Raw genomic sequence first — 17,156 nt, forward strand, 5'->3', positions numbered from 1 at the left:
CTCAGACACTGAAACGCACTGAACTCACTGTACATTTACTAGTCAACACAGTACACAAATAAGAATGCCTTTCTCAATTTCAGAAAGGGCTGTTATCCTCTCTCCTCACCTGTTTTCCACTTTGAGGATGTGATTAATTCCTGTAGATGATCTAGAATCAGAGAGGTGGGGAGGATAAATGAAGAGTTTGGGATGAATATATACACTGCTTTATTTTAAGTGGATAACCAACAAGGACCTACTGTATAGCACAGGGAACTCTACTCAATACTCTGCAATAACCTAAATGGGAAAAGAATATGAAAAAGAATAGATACGTATATGTGTACAAATGAGCCACTTTGCTGTACACCTGAAAATAACACATTGTTAATCAACTATATCCCTGTATAAAATAAAAAATTTAAAAGAAACATCTTAAAGTTTTAAAACATGAGGAATACAATTTTATCATTAATAGTATATGTGAGCATATTGATGTTATTGCCTATTTGCTACTAATGGAAAATGAAATGTTAAAAAACATCTTTAAAAATAGGCTACTTCTGGAAATGAGGAAAGTAAACACTTAAAAAAATAAAACAAATAGGTTTTCAGTAAATTATAAGCCTGCTTTTTGCTCTATGATGGGAATTGCTTCAAATAACTATCATACCTAACCAGCCCTACCCTAACTTATTGAACTGGATTGTTTTTGATAATCCTGTCAAGGAACCCTATGCAGTCTAACCCACATCCAGTTCATTTACTGGAACACACAACAGCATCCCTAACTTAGTTCAGAAATGATAAAATGATCACACAAAAAGAGTTTACTGAAGATGGACAGCAAAATGAAAACCCAATTCTTGCAGGAACAATGTTTTATAATTTCACCATTTATTAAGCAAGGGGGAAAGAATATAGATATCTACCCTAGGCCAGTCTTTCTTAAAGTTGAGTGACCATCAGAACCACCTGAAGTGTTCATTTAAGCACAGAACACTGATTCCCACTTTCCCAGAGTTGAACAGATCAGGTGTGGTCTTGAGAGCTTACTCTTCCTATAAATGATCAGATTTAGCTTTTGTTTGCTGCTATGAGAACCACAAAATGAGTGAGGCCAAACCAGCTTGTCAGTATAGGCGGATTGTAGGAAATATAAAGAAATTTAAATCTGTGGTCAAAAGAAAAAAAATTCAAAAGAAAATAAATCATTTTCGAATGCTATGGAAGTTTAAAGATGACAAACAGGTTACCTTGGTCAGCATAGAAAGTGCCAGTAAAAAGGACTGAGTATATCAAGCGTCCATTAGGGTGAAAAGGCGGTTCCCACCTCACGTGGGCTTTTCGGGATCCTTCTGTTTTGACAAACACATTTACTGTTCCTTCAGGAGGAGCTTCCAGAGTTCGATTTTCCACCTGTGAGTATAAAAAGATTTATTTTTGTTTGCAAATAAAATAAGCGCATGCTTCACTTTGAGCATATTTCTTCAAAGAATCTCTTTTGGCTGTGAAGTAAACTGTTTTGACAGTCGCATCTTGTATGAATACCTCATTTTGTCAGCAGGATCAAAGCATACCTCATGTTTTCTTCCTCCTGCTGTTAAAGCTTAGAATTTGAGCTCCTGACCAAGGCAGTTTGTGATTTCCAGAATATGTGGATCAGCTCACACTGTGATCATGCCTATGGCTGTGCATATCCACAGACTATTTCTAGGGTGGCTTAAAAACAATTTTTTTGTGTGATTGCAAAAGAGAAGAAATGCATAAGGTCTGTTTTCGTAAGCTCCTGACTGGAGTAATAGACTGCTGGGCTTTGTCAAAGGCCACATCAAGCATCTTCACAGACACACACACACCCTCACTTCTCTGAGCTGTGTTACTACCAGGTGTGTGCAAATGGCACCATGCCAGACATCAAGAGATAAATGTACCTGAGTGAATCTATCCCTAAAGTATAATCACAAAAGCTGAAATTTCATTAATATAATGGTATTGAATGTACATGAGAAGAACAAAAAGTGAATTATTTGAAGAGAAGGATTCAAACATAATCCTTTACTGCACAGGGGCCAGAAAGATTTTAATAGCAAAATAAGAAAAATAACTAAGAGAGCAGAGGAAGATGAAATGGGAAAGAAACTAGAAAGGGGTTTAGGGTATTTTACCATCATTTAATAATTGGCTTAAATTTGTTAATGAATCACCATGAGCTCATAAGCATCCCTCATGAACATCTGGCCTTTTCAGACATATTGAATATGTTGATACTTTTGACCTTATTCTTAAAATACAGGCTCATGCCTCACAAGAAGGTGATCAAACATGAAATCCTTAGGCAGGCAAATATTCTCAATTATGTAGCCTTCATTTGTTAGGGTGAATACACTTTCCCAATTATGAAAATAAATGTGGAAAAGACAGAGTGTTAATTTTTAATAAGTATGAGGTCATGACATGTTTTATTTTCATCTGAGAAAGGCTATGGGGTTCTTTAGATCTATAACTCCTACTCATTTTTTTAGTCTAATAGCTATGTATGAACAATGATAAAGAAACTTGACTGGAAAAATATCAACTCATCATTTTAATATTTCATAACAAAGCAATTGGTTTCATAATGTCTATGTATATAGTTCAAATTATTGCATAGAAAGTGATTTTAAAGTGTTCCAGATATAAACTAAAACTCAAACAGTTGAAGAATTAAGTACAAATCCAGATAATTATGTTATTATTCTCAAATAGCTAGTTAATTCAAAATAAAAATATAGTTTTAAAATCTCCTTATGTATATGGATAAATACTTCAGTACTTCCCTCTATATTAAATTTGGTAGTTGGACTCTCCTGCTCTGACTTACTTTTTTAATTTACACTTTGTTTATCAACCTTGCCTTAAAAAATGTTAAGAAAGGGCATTCTGAAGGTTAAGTTGGTTTTCACCTGAAAACTTCCCCTGACACAGAAAAAAAAAAAAAATTGAGACCTGTGCAAGGAAAACAAACATTGTAACAAAAATTTTACCCTTAATAAAACTCTTACAATGTATCAGAAATCTGTATATGTAACACATGTGTGTTGGGTGTATTTATCTGTGTAATGTGCCATCACCAAGAAACTAAGGCAGCTTTATAACCATATTACACAGCTGTGACCTATAGTTTCACACTTCATCCTTAAGAAGGTCCTTGGAGAACTGAATCCAATGAGTATTCCAAGGCAAATACAGCCATGAAATTCCCCATCTTAGACTCTACCAGTGTTACCCAACAGTGGACAAGAGAAAAAAAAACAGCAAAGTGATCTTCCTGTGGATAAATTCATTGTATTTTATTGTAGAAACACAAAATGTTCTGAGTTTCTTTCTAATTGCAATTCAGTGATATAACTGAAAAAAAGAAACGCATTTAAAAAGTTCTTCCCTGTTGTATTTTCTGTTAATTTTTTGTTATTTTACATATTTATGAAACCTCAGTTACTGGATTTAATTTGACAATGCATATTAGCATCTTAAAATTTTAATCAAAGGCATTGTAAATTGCTTTTTACACTGGAATTTCTTTAAAAGCCAAGTACATTGTATAAATGAACAAGAACTGAACAAACTACACAGAAATATTTTTTTTTCCCCAGATGGTACAGAATAATTTCTTCTAAATAACAAATAGCAGGGAATAAACTTGTTTAGGCACAAAATATATAGAGCTGGCTCAGTGGTAAAGAATCCACCTGCAACGCAGAAGACACAGAAGACATGGGTTCCATCACTGCCTTGGGAAGATCACCATGTATATTTTCATGGCAACCCACTCCAGGATTCCTGCCTGGGAAATCCCATGGATGGAGGAGCCTGATGGGCTATAGGGTCACAAAGAGTTGAACACGGCTGAAGTGACTGAGCATGTAATACTACATTAAGATGGTAATGATATGTAATTTATGAATTTTATTTTTAAAATATTCTATTTTATCAAATTCATCATATTTTTAAACTGTATTTTATTACATGCACAACCTTGAAAATTTTGAGGGTGAACCAGACTACATTTAACACTATTAAGCATATTTGTCATAGGAAACACTGAATGGTATCTCCCTATGTGCATGAAAAACAATGATATTAAATATGTAAAAGATGTAAAACAGTCCTCTGTTTCTAAAAACCAAGAGTTATTACTAAGAAACGTTGTTAGGTGAACAAACGTTTGACTCTTCAGAAAACTTAATGTTTGATTTCTGCCAATAAAAGATTTAAAAATAAAAATCATAACTTTTTTGTTTCAATGAAACATTTGTTACAACATTGGCCTTTAGATAAAGAATACCTTTAAGTGATAAGTATACAATATGTATATATGATAACATATGTATATATGTATAATTAATGATTATAGGAATTTGCAAACCCCCTCCAGTACACTTACCTGGAAAACTCTATGGACAGAGAAACCCAGCGGGCTACAGTCCATGGGCTTGCAAAGAGTTGGACATAATTGAGCACAAACATGATATATATGATATTCAACAAAATTTAGCCATATTATTTGTGTATATGTATCTATATATATGTGTGTGTGTGCATATAAAGACTTGGCTAGCTGATGCGAAGAACTGATTCACTGGAAAAGACCCTGATGCTGCATAAGATTGAAGGCAGGAGGAGAAGGGGATGACAGAGGATGAGATGGTTGGATGGCATCACTGACTCAATGGACATGAGTTTGAGCAAGCTCCGGGAGTTGGTGATGGACAGGGAAGCCTGGTATGCTACAGTCCACGGGGCCACAAAGAGTTGGACACCACTGAGCAACTGACCTGAACGGAATATGTGTGTGTGTGTATATATATATATAATTAATGATAGGAAAGTCTGGCTTTTACAATTGATTCCTAGATTTCTTAAATCATAACACATTGAAAAAAAACCATTGACAAGAATTGACTCAGTAATATCTTTAATGATTGTGATAGATATCCAAGGCTATCTAAAGTACTCAAATATGGGATCTCTTATGGGCATAATATATATTATAATTGGTAAAAAAAAAAAATTAGAAATCAATTGAACATCATGGGTTTTAACTTCTTGGCAGCACCGAGTTGACTTGTTCTAAATAAAGACATTGCTATTCCATCTCAGTGACTAGAGATGGATCATTGACTTGGGAAAAGTGTTTGCATACTGAGCACAGGATAAAGAAGAAGACCAAGGGGAGAAAATAACTCTGTGCTTTAAGCTAAGACTGAGTCTACAATGCGTGAGGCTTCGGAGAGCAGGGTTTTACAATCCAATTCCGTTTCCCCCTTTCTATCGGGGTTTTATGCCTTTGATTCCTTCAGGTCAACATCACCTACTATCTGCACAAGACAGACTGATAACCGTGTCCCCCTTGTTTACAGTGACCAGAACACCAGGAGACAGACTGGGACCCAATTTACTCGCTGGGACCGCAACTTGTAGTTTATTTTTTTGAAAAAGCCTCACTTTTAAGCTCATGGGAAATGTTCTTTTGTTTCTTTTTCTTTTTTTGAATGGAGAAGAAAGGCTGGCCTATTGCCATTCCTGCTTTTAAGAGTAAGTAACCATCAAGGGTCTAGGCTATGAAATACTTAATGGCAATAAAGACTACAGCTCAGCTCCACTGATAGATGATGTTAGCAGCTTGGAAAGCCACCAATCTCTGAAGCAAAATGGGAGGTGTGCTCAAAACTAAGGAAGCAAAAATTTAAATGGTAGAGCTGTTTTTCAAGGGTAATATTTATACAATACACTCTTCAGTGGAGACAGAGTATATTAAAATGATAGGCCATTAGCAAATATAGCCAAAAAATATCAAAAATGAATATTTCCCTTAAAAGAAGCTAAGTCTAATTGATCAAGAAATATGCACAAGAGTAAAATGTGATGTTTTGAGACTGAAGAATGTCAAGCTGGTCTATGAGAATTACATACAATTAATTGGGTTTTGGAAATTATACCAATAATAAGAAGCACAATTTTATCAATATTTTAACTACTATTGAAATATAGATAGATAAAGATTTCTGAAATGTGGATATCAAAAGCGGATATTAATGACATTTTAAATACTGTTCTTATGAATATATCACACTAATGAAATTAAAATGTATTATTCTAATAGATGAGGCAAACTCAATCTTTTAATTGATTAACATACTTGTTGGGGAGCAGTGTTGCCATACTGTGACAGTTAGGGCCTTTCAATTATTTTCACTTTTTAATCAGACACTTACTTATTACTAGGAAGAAAAGCATCCTCTTTAAATATGTCACTATATTAGGCAAGCCTGCCTGGTCAACCTACCTTTTGAAATTTCAATAAAATGTAGATTTTGTCCTTCACTAGACCTATGTGCAATCTTAAAATTTATGTTGAATATAAAATCCTACTAACTCTTAAATGAAATTTTATAAAAAGCACATCTCCCCTCCTACTTGAAAGGCTAGCTGTGGAGAGTCGCCTATTCATTGTCATCTGACATTTAGTGCATACCTGGGATGTAAATTGCCACACTCACCAGTGGGCCCAGAGCGCAACCTCTGGCCGTGCAGGCTTGGACCCTGAAGGAATGCAAGCTCCAAGGAGCGAATCCAGAAGCATGACAACTGAGTTCTGAGGAGTTGTGAATTAATATACCATCGAGATACAGCCCATAACTTGTGATAACACCTGGGAAGGCAATAATAATTGTCTTTTAGTATGATAGACAACAGCAAAGAAGGTCTTAAAAGAAGCATGCACTTCTTGATGCAATTTCTAATTGCATGGAATCACAGTCTCTCCCTTAGTCTAAACTCTATCTACTTCCAAAGGATAAAACAGGCTTTAAATTCTTGAATCTCAAATTGTTAAGCTAATTAGTATAGAGGTACAAATAAAAACTGAGTCCCAGTATAGGAAGCTTCCTATTGCATCATGTTAACTGCTGTCATTGGGTTCCATATCAGAAATGAATAAAGTAAGTACATTTACAATTTGCATTGTTTTCTAAAATGATACCCTGATAGATGTGCTTTAAAAGTCCAGTGACCCTGTTTGGTAAAACATTATGTGTGACTCAGGATGTACCAGGCACTGTTCCAAGTGCATCCTCTTTTTTAATTCTCTCTTCACAGTACTACTATAATAAGTGCAGTATTATCCTCACTATTTCATAGATGAGCCAAGTCAGATACAGATAACTTAGGTAACTTGCTCAAGGTCACAGAGCTGGCAAATATGAGAATCAGGATTTGAATCTGGCTCCAGAGCCCATGCTCTCAATTACAACACTGAATCACCTAAATGTAAAGCCCATGCAACTTTCACAGATCCATTCACGAGACACTCACATACAGGGTAGAGAAGCTATGACTTGGGAGATTTAATGATCAACTCAAATTTGTTTTAGAAGTTACGTGTACTTTCATGAAATCAACTAACAGAGATTTGAGAGACTGCAGGGCTAATGAATATAATCATTTGATTTCTTCCATTCCAATGTGCATTGGGTGGGATGGTGCACCTTCTTTAAAAGGAGGTTAGGGATCTCTGCTCACTGGAAATATCCCCACTCATTAAACATCATATGTTAAGAAACAGAACTTTGCTTACATGCTAAATTAGAATGTCTTTCAAAGGTAAATTAATTTCACAGTGGCCTCCTGAGTGTGCCCTTGAAGAATTATCTTAACCGTTCCTCTATCAGTCTTCCTTGAAGACAAATGTTAGGTTCTTCTCCACTAGCAGACAGCACATCTCCATCGTAGCGCTTAGCCACTTCTCACATTATTAGTATTATTATTCCTTATGTAATTGCCTGACATCTCCAATGGGCCATAGGCTCCCCAAGGTAATCTTGACTTCCTCACCTGTATGTTTTTAGAGCTTAGCACTGTGCCTAAACCATGGTTTATGCTAAGCTGCTTCAGTCGTGTCTGACTCTTTGCAACTCCACGGACTGTAGCCCGCCAGGCTCCTCTGTCAATGGGATTTCCTGGGCAAAAATACTGGAGTGGGTTCCTGTGCCCTGCTCCAGGAGATCTTCCCTACCCAGGGATCAAATCTGTGTCTCCAGCATCTCCTGCATTGCAAGGCAGGTTCCTTACCACTAGCACCATCTGGGAAGTAGGCACTTAAAAAATATTGAGTAAATGAATAAATTAACTTATATGCAGCATAGCCATAATACCAGCATCCAAACAGAATGAAAATTTAACACTATAGGGAGAAAAGGATACCTAGATACCTGAAATATAAAAAAAAAAAACACCTCGCTAGAAGGTTGATATTATAGGACAGCTCAAAATAGCATTTTGAGAAGGAATGAGTTTTGCAATAGAAGACTAGCAAAATCAAATGTCATCAAGAGAGTCCTTGAGAGCTGTCTTCCTGGAGAATGGACTCTCAGTCTTATGAACAACAGATCTGGTCTTCTGAATGTCTTAAAAGTAGATCAAGCCCTCATTCATCATTGTATCAGGGACAGCGTCACTCAGGCAATCATAACACCAGAAAACATCATAAGCGTCCACCTCTCCTGGGTGGGAGTTGCTCATTTCTAGAAACTTCACAGTGTCTGGAAGCACCATCATCTGTGAACTTATGAATGCTGTGCCTGTTGTCACAATATCCCTTACAATGTTGCTTTTGATTAAGAAATCAGTTTATAACAAAAGAGAGGGGAAGTGAATTAATACTATGGAAGTGACCCATCTTATAACTCATTAACCCATAACCTGGGAAATTGCAGAAATGGCCTTTGGAAATGCACATTACAGCCCAAGCTGAAGTCACCCTGTGGATCCGGAATCCCTGTAGGATGCTGTAACTGCTTTGAACTAGGGACTAGTATTTGATGCTGGTTTTTCTATAGTGAGAAAATGTGAGAATCTTTCTTAAGATCATTTCTTAAATCATTTTTTTAAATGCCATGTAAGTATTTTTCAACTTATAAAACACTTTTTTATTTAAAATGTACTGAACACTTACGTTGAGTCAGACAAAAGGTTGTATGCTTTACTGAATTATTTCTGTTAACTTTTTAGTCAGCATGTTTCCTTCCAATATTATAGTCAATATGCTCTTCAAACTATTTGTGCTTTCTCTACTCACAAAAAGGAATGCTTATATCATGGGGCACCAAGGTACCAGTAAATTAGAAACAAGAATATTATCTGGCAACTTGGGATCTTTGTGCAACTGTAACAACATGCAAAGAAAAAGTTACTATGAGGGAGGAGGAATTAGGTTCCTTCCACATGCTGACATCCTGGACTTTCTCAAGGGCACCCCTTTGTCTGACAGATCTGATCATGTGACTATTGGAAGTCTAAAGCAATTTAAGCCACAACCACTAAGGGCATAGAGCTTTTAATAATAAACATTGGGTTGCCTCTCTGAGTCAAAAATCCCAAGCAGATAGGCTAGGGGCTGACAGCAAATGGAAGAAATTGTAAATATCAACCATGGCCTTAACTAGTTATAGAAACAAGCATTGAAGAGGTTATTTTTTATTTCTTGCTTACTATACAGAGATTTCTATATAATAACTAATTTTCCCTCCTCCTCTTCTCTGTTGATTTATATAAAGAAAGTTGGTTTACAGTTTAGGTTTTAAGTATCTAGAATATCCAGGTGGGATGTATCTAAACTGAAAGGGGAGTTAATACTACCCAGACCTGACTATAGGGACAGAGGGTAAGAGCATATTCATCTGTTCAACACTTAGTAGCACCATTTGGGGTTGAAGCATGCAGTGATTATCATCAGTAGTGGAAGGTAGAAGAGTAGGCATGGAGACTGGACAGCTTAGCTGGTAATTCACCTAAATCATCTGATGACACCTGACATGTCCACACTTCTAGCGCCTGGTCTGCACACTGAGCCCAAGAGCCAACACACTCCATTTTTAGCTCTCTTGCTGGTTGACTTTCTAGAAAGTTTCACCAAGAGGAGGCACTGCTAGGAGGGTAGAAGCAGGAAGAAAGAAAACATCCAGCTTGTTTTTGAGAAAATTTCATGTACCACTCTGGCTCCACAAAATAGTGCAACCACCAGCATCTGTTCCCCTTATTCGAACATGACATCTAATGTCATTTAATACTTGACACACAAAAGAACAAGTGAATTAAAAGTAAGACATGAGAGAGACATAGTGAAAACCCAACTAGCACATGGAAAATTTAAAAGAAGGAAGAGATAAAAATCACGCTAATAATAATGGCTCTGTGTATGCTAAGTTGCTTCAGGCGTGTCTGACTCTGTGTGACCCTATAGACTGCAGCCTACCAGGCTCCTCTGTCCGTGGATTTTCCAGGCAGGAATACTGCAATGGGTTGCCATGCCCTCCTCCAGGCAATCTTCCTGACCCAGGGAGTGAACCTGTGTCTCTTATGTTTCCTGCATTGATAGATGGGTTCTTTACTACTAGCACCACTTGGGAAGCCCAATAATAAAAAAGACAAGAAATTATTATGCGCTGGGCACTCTGATATGCAATCATTCTATGCAATGGGCACCCAGTGCACAAATCACTTATGCTATTGCACTTATGTGCAAATCACATGTTGCAGAAGCTCTTAAAGAAATTTTAAGACCCCTGGAATGCCATCTACTTGATCTGCTTTTCAACACTGAAATAGAAAGTACCCAAATCAATATTTCCTTTTCTTACATAATTGGGGAACAGAGAATTTCTTTTCTGCCGGGATTATGTGCATAATATCTCATTTGTCTGACATATTGGGAAATGAGATATTTTATAGGAGTTAATTTTCATTATAACTAAATCTCATCCATGAAGTGCAAACTTTAAAATCTTAACCATTTTTGAAGGAATTCTTTCCAGCAAGCACTATACACTTTCCTGTCTTTTCACAGAGGCAATAATGAATATAAGAGAATCATTTTGTGAGGATTCAAACTGTGCATTATGGATATCAGAGACTATATTCCCTAATTCAGTGATACCCTCCAGGACTGAGTAGGTGGAGGACACTTGGCTAGCTTTTCCTGTTAACATCACATACTGGCTACATTTCATTCATGCCTGTGTCTCCATTTTGAGTTCTCCATTCTCCCTCAGTGACGGCCTCTCAAATGTAACTTCTTTGTTTTGTCTACCTGACTCTAGCAAGTCAACTGCTAGCAAGATCTGCTCAGAAACTAGATAACCATGACATTTGGAACTATGGGTAAAGAAATAATAGACAGTCACCGAGACAAGGGTTCAGAGTCAGATGAGCACAATGCAAATGAGCTGAGAATGAAATTAAGTGAGATTTGTGACAGTTAACTGCTCACATTTTTACTATCCTGTATGCACCTGACTTTCAGGATAAATTAGACTGAAGTCCAGACTCAATGGACGTGAGCTCTCTCTTTCTCTTTTTTTCTCTCTCTCTCTCTCTCTCACACACACACACACACACAATTTCCCAGCATTCTATAGGTAACCTATATTAGACAGTATTTGTAGAAAAGACAAAAAGATCAATTATAAAAACATTGTACACTGAAAACAATGCAGTCTGCCTTTTAAATCATTTTGGATGCTCTCCTTCATCCACCACACCAACTCCATCCTCAGTCCTGGAGATCTTACATTCCAAATTCATCCTTTCCCATCTCCATATCCATGGCTATCTAGTCCACTCTGCCACCATCTCATAATAGAAGTGTGTGTGTGTGTGTGTGTGTGTGTGTGTGTGAAGTCACGTCAGTCGTGTCCAACTCTCTGTGACCCCATGTACTGTATCCACAGGCTCCTCTGTCCATGTTGATTCTTTGGGCAAGAATACTGGAGTGGGTTGCCATTTCCCACTCCAGGGGAGCGTCTCAACCCAGGGATGGAACCGATGTCTCTTACGTCTCCTGTTTTGATGCATTATTCATGCTTCCAGAGAATTCATTCTTCATAACACAGAAGGGCAGTTTGCAAAACACACATCTGATCATACCACATGCAGTCAGTGATCAAGCAGGCCTTTGCTGAGTACTAACTAGCAAGATGAGTTCCCTGTCCCAGGAAGTTGGGATCAACATGTTGTGAGGACAAAACAGTAGGTGCTGACCTCTCTGGGTTTTCTGCCTTTTGGTCTAGGTCTTACCAGTTACCATCAGATCTCAAGGCAGGACCAAAGTGGGATACTATTGTGTTTTAGAGCTGGAATTCAGATATGTCCCCCATCAAAAGAGCCTAAAACAAGATATTTCGTCTGTTTCTGAGACCATTTATTATGAAATATTGAGTTAAGGACACAAAGTTAAATTTCTTGGTAAATTTGTAGATGATAAGAAATATCATTTGAAAAAAATCCCATTTCTTATCAAAATAGGCAAGCAGATTTCATAACTTATTTTTATTAGCAAATGTTTTGATGCAAATAGAATTAGGTATGATATGAAACATTGTAAAATTCAGTTACCAAAATATACACTAATAAGCAATAAGTCTAAAATATCTCTTAACACAACAATTTTTATTGACCTCAGATTCCCAATGTGAGTTACAAAAATGAGTGAATATAATCTACTGGACTTTTAAAATGAAGTCTAAGAAGACACTTTCCTTCTTTGACTACAGCACAAGACACATATGAATAACTAAATGGTTTAAAACTCAACATTCAGAAAACTAAGATCATGGCATCTGGTTCCCTCACTTCACGGCAAATAGATGGGAAAGAGTGGAACAGTAAGAGGCTTTATTTTGGGGGGTTCCAAAATCACTGCAGATGGTGACTGCAGCCATGAAATTAAAAGACGCTTACTCCTTGGAAGAAAAGCTATGACCAACCTAGACAGCATATTAAAAAGCAGAGACATTACTTTGCCAATAAATGTTCATCTAGTCAAAGCTTTGGTTTTTTCCAGTAGTCATGTATGGATGTGAGAGTTGAACTATAAAGAAAGCTGAGTGCCAAAGAATTGATGCTTTTGAACTGTGGTGTTGAGAAGATTCCTGAGAGTCCCTTATACAGCAAGGAGATTCAACCAGTCTATCCTAAAGGAAATCAGTCCTGAATATTCATTGGAAGGACTGATGCTAAAGCTGAAACTCCAATACTTTGGCCACCTGATGCAAAGAACTGACTCATTTGAAAATACCCTGATGCTGGGAAAGATTGAAGGTGGGAGGAGAAGGAGACAACAGAGGATGAGATGGTTGGACAGCATCACCAACTCAATGGACATGAGTTTGAGTGAGCTCCGGGAGTTGGTGATAGACAGGGAAGCCTGGTGTGCTGCAGTCTGTGGGGTCACAAAGAGTGGACATGACTGAGCAACTGAACTGAACTGAGTATTTTTGAAATTATAAAACACTTTATTATTTTAAAGAATGTACTGAACACTTACTTTGAGTCAGACAGTAGGCTGTATGGTTTATTTGAGTTATTTCTGTTAAAACCGACAACACCAAGAAATTAGAACAATTTAGAACATAGTAGTTTCCTTGTTATGAAGATGACAAAATACAGTCTTAGAGGAACTAAGCTATTTCCCAAAGTCATACAAGGAGAAATTAATGGGTAGAACCTGGCAATCTCATCACACCACTGCACTACTCTTGTTATCCATTTCCAGCCTAATTTTCTCTTCTAAAATATGTGGAAAATCCACTCAAATTAAGAACTGATGAACACACTCTAGCCCTAAAAGCAATTAGGTTGAGCTTAATAAAAAATTACCATATGTTTATTGAAAGTCAGTTACCTGAAAGGTACTTTTCTTGGTACTTTGAGAGACAGAAAGAAATAGTATCTACCTTTACGGAAGTAAGACAAGGGTTAAAAACACAGGTCTAACTAAATAACAATCTAAGAGATGAGTAATAAGTGCCACAAGACCTTTACACCCAACAAAGGGTATAACCAGTTAAGTACAGATGCTTCTAACAGGGAACAATCACCCTGGCTAAAGTGAGTCCTAAAAGCTTTTCAGAGCAGTCAAGTCTGACATGCAAGGAAGCTGTGTCTTCCATAGTTTCTTCCATAAGAAAGAAAAAGCAATGACTTAGAAAGATGTTCCTGGTGGAGAAACGATATTTACCAATGTGCGGAAACAAATAAGTGCAAGGTATAGTTAAGATATCCTGAATAGACCAGTATTTTGTTACTTTTTGTTGCTGTAATTGGTTCAAGTTTAATAGAAATAAGCCTTCACAGGGAAGTTAGGACCTTGAATGCCATTCAAGGAATTGGGATTTTATGATTCAAAGGAGAACCATCGACATTTTCACATTTTCGTGTACTAACCAGAGGCATAATGAAAGTCTTCGTTAGAAAAATTAACCTAGAATGACATATATAATAGACTAGCATAAGGAAGACCATGGAAATAGGGAGAAGTGAGATAGCTAAAAATACTAAAAAGAAAAAATAATAATTTTTAAATGCACATCTTCCTGAATGGATCTTAAGTAGTTGCAACCTAGGCAGGGCTGTGGGAACTCCACATTCCATCTTTAGTCCATGGCATATTCTAAGAGTAATATCTTTAACACTTTTATATACAGCTGACTTTGAAATTGAACAACATGGATTTGAACTGTGTGGGTTCACTTACACATGGACTTTTTAAAAAGATAAATACTGCTCCTGCTGCTAAGTCACCCCAGTCGTGTCCGACTCTGTGCGACTCCATAGACGGCAGCTCACCAGGCTCCCCAGTCCCTGGGATTCTCCAGGCAAAAACACTGGAGTGGGTTGCCATTTCCTTCTCCAATGCATGAAAGTGAAAAGTGAAAGTGAAGCCTCTCAGTCGTGTCCGACCCTTAGCGACCCCATGGACTGCAGCCCACCAGGCTCCTCTGTCCATGGGATTTTCCAGGCAAGAGTACTGGAGTAGGGTGCCGTTGCCTTCTCAGAAAAAGATAAATACAGTACTATACAATTGACAGAGACACTCTACTTCCTTGGTGGCTCAGACAGTGAAGCATCTGCCTAAAATGCAGGATACCTGGGTTCAATCCCTGGGTTGGAAATATCTCCTGAAGAAGGAAATGGCAACCCACTCCAGGATTCTTGTCTGGAAAATCCCATGGATGTGGAAGCCTGGTAGGCTACAGTCCACGGGGTCGCAAAGAGTCGGACACGAATGAACGGCTTCACTTTCACAATTGACAATTGGTTGAATTCAAGGATACAGAATTGGGAATATGGAGGTTACTGTGGAGATTTGAGCATACTGGAACCAATCCCCTGCAGATGCCAAGGGATAACTTTATATGGCTTTTTTTACTGCTTGGTGAATCAGTAGCCTTTCCTCCCATATTGTTCCAGGATCAACTGTACTTTCTCTTCTTTAATAAAACAAACTTATGAGCTTAGGACTGGGATGTGTTAGACTGATATGCTGTGTCACTAGTCAGAAAATATCTTTATCAGAGATGGACTGTGAAGTTAGCAACAAAAATACTCATAAAAATCTGTCACCAAAACACCAACTTACCTCTAATGATTTAGAAAGAGAATGTTTTTGAGGATTAAAAAAGTCATACCTTTGTTTTGTATCTTGACTGAACCAATATCAAAATCTTATTACTATTATAAATGCTTATAATAGTATACCATAGCTTTGGAAGATGTTGCCATTTAGGGAAACTGGACAAAAGGTAATGGGATCTTTTTGCATTATCTCCTACAAACTGCATGTAAATCTAGAATCATCTCAAAATACAAAAATTAATTAAAATACAAAACAAAAACTGTCATGTTGGGGAGTATGACAGAAGAGGCAAACCTTTGAAATTCAGAAGTTGATGAAAAAAAAAACAACTGTTTAATCAGATACTTTGGTCCTTAGGAAATATTCTTGAAAGCAGAAAGAATTTTACTTTCCCTTTATAGGTGAGAAAAACAGGTTTGAAACCCACTTTTTTTCTATCTTTTAAAAATTATGTAATAAAACATAATAAAAGAAGTACATAAAAAGTTATGTTTTTAAAACAAAGAGGAAAGCTCTTATAACTATCACCAAGGTTACAGCACAGAATACTGCTAAGTACCCCAGAAATTTCCTGTGACTCCTTCATGATTCCAACCCTTCCACCCACCCTTCTACCTTACCAACCAGTTGGAAGGTGACAACTTGGTTGACTTTAAGAACCATGTTCTTACTTCTCTACCTAGGAAACCATCCCTAAACAAAGCAGCTTTGTGTGGCTTTCTGCTTTGTATTTGAAATCAGATTTATGCATTTTTTTGCATATTCTTTTGCTCAACATAATATGTCTGGATTCTCTTCATATTATTAAGGATAGCCATACTTCATTCATTTTCATTGTTGTATAATTTATATATCTATTCTACTGTTCATACTTAGAGTATTTCCACACTTTGGTTGAAAGACCAATGTAGCTATAAGCATTTTTGTACATGTGTCCTGAGGCTCATGTGTACAAGTTTCCTAGGGTATAGATTTTGGAGTGGAGTTGTTGGGATATATTTAACTTTACTAGGCAAAACTCAACTCTTTTTCAAAGTGCATCAATTCCTATTAACACCAATAGTATCTGTGAGTTATCATTCTGTATCATCAAAAAGACCACATACAGTTACTCTGTTAAATTTTTGCGAGTGTTTTTTTCATAAAATATTATCTTGATTTGGTATTATTTTTTATTTCCCAACTTATTAATGAGACTGAGTACATTTCTTTAGAGCTATGGTTTTACTCAATGACTTTCAAGTAAGCAAGAAAAAAATGAGGGCAAGCTATATACTGACATGAAAAGATGTTTACTCCATATTTGTCAGGAGGAAAAATATCAAAGTGCAGAAATATACATTTATGGGCAATCATTGTCTGTTATATGCCTATACATGTACATCATTATTCATTCAATCAACACAGTGTGAAGCATTTACTATGTTCTAGCTGCTACTGCTGCTGCTAAGTCTCTTCAGTCGTGCCCGACTCTGTGCAACCCCATAGATGGCAGCCCACCAGGCTCCCCCGTCCCTGGGATTCTCCAGGCAAGAATACTGGAGTGGGCTGCCATTTCCTTCTCCAATGCATGAAAGTGAAAAGTGAAAGTGAAGTCGCTCAGTCATGTCCGACTCCTAGCGACCTCATGGACTGCAGCCTACCAGGCTCCTCTGTCCATGGGATTTTCTAGGCAAGAGTACTGGAGTGGGGTGCCACTGCCTTCTCCAACTACATTCTA

General features: G+C 37.1%; 1 protein-coding gene across 1 annotated transcript in view; it reads right to left on the reverse strand.

Moving 5' to 3' along the window:
* The window catches only part of USH2A (usherin), a 939,490-nt gene that overhangs the window by 400,393 nt on the left and 521,941 nt on the right, over nt 1-17,156 (reverse strand). Inside the window, exons 35-36 of the mRNA XM_069544562.1 lie at nt 6,525-6,676; nt 1,239-1,401 (exon numbers count right to left, since the gene is read on the reverse strand). Coding sequence (XP_069400663.1) covers nt 1,239-1,401; nt 6,525-6,676 — 315 coding nt within the window. The remainder of the gene's footprint in view (nt 1-1,238; nt 1,402-6,524; nt 6,677-17,156) is intronic.

This window comes from Ovis canadensis, chromosome 12, assembly GCF_042477335.2.
Source record: "Ovis canadensis isolate MfBH-ARS-UI-01 breed Bighorn chromosome 12, ARS-UI_OviCan_v2, whole genome shotgun sequence".
Lineage (NCBI taxonomy): Eukaryota > Metazoa > Chordata > Mammalia > Artiodactyla > Bovidae > Ovis > Ovis canadensis.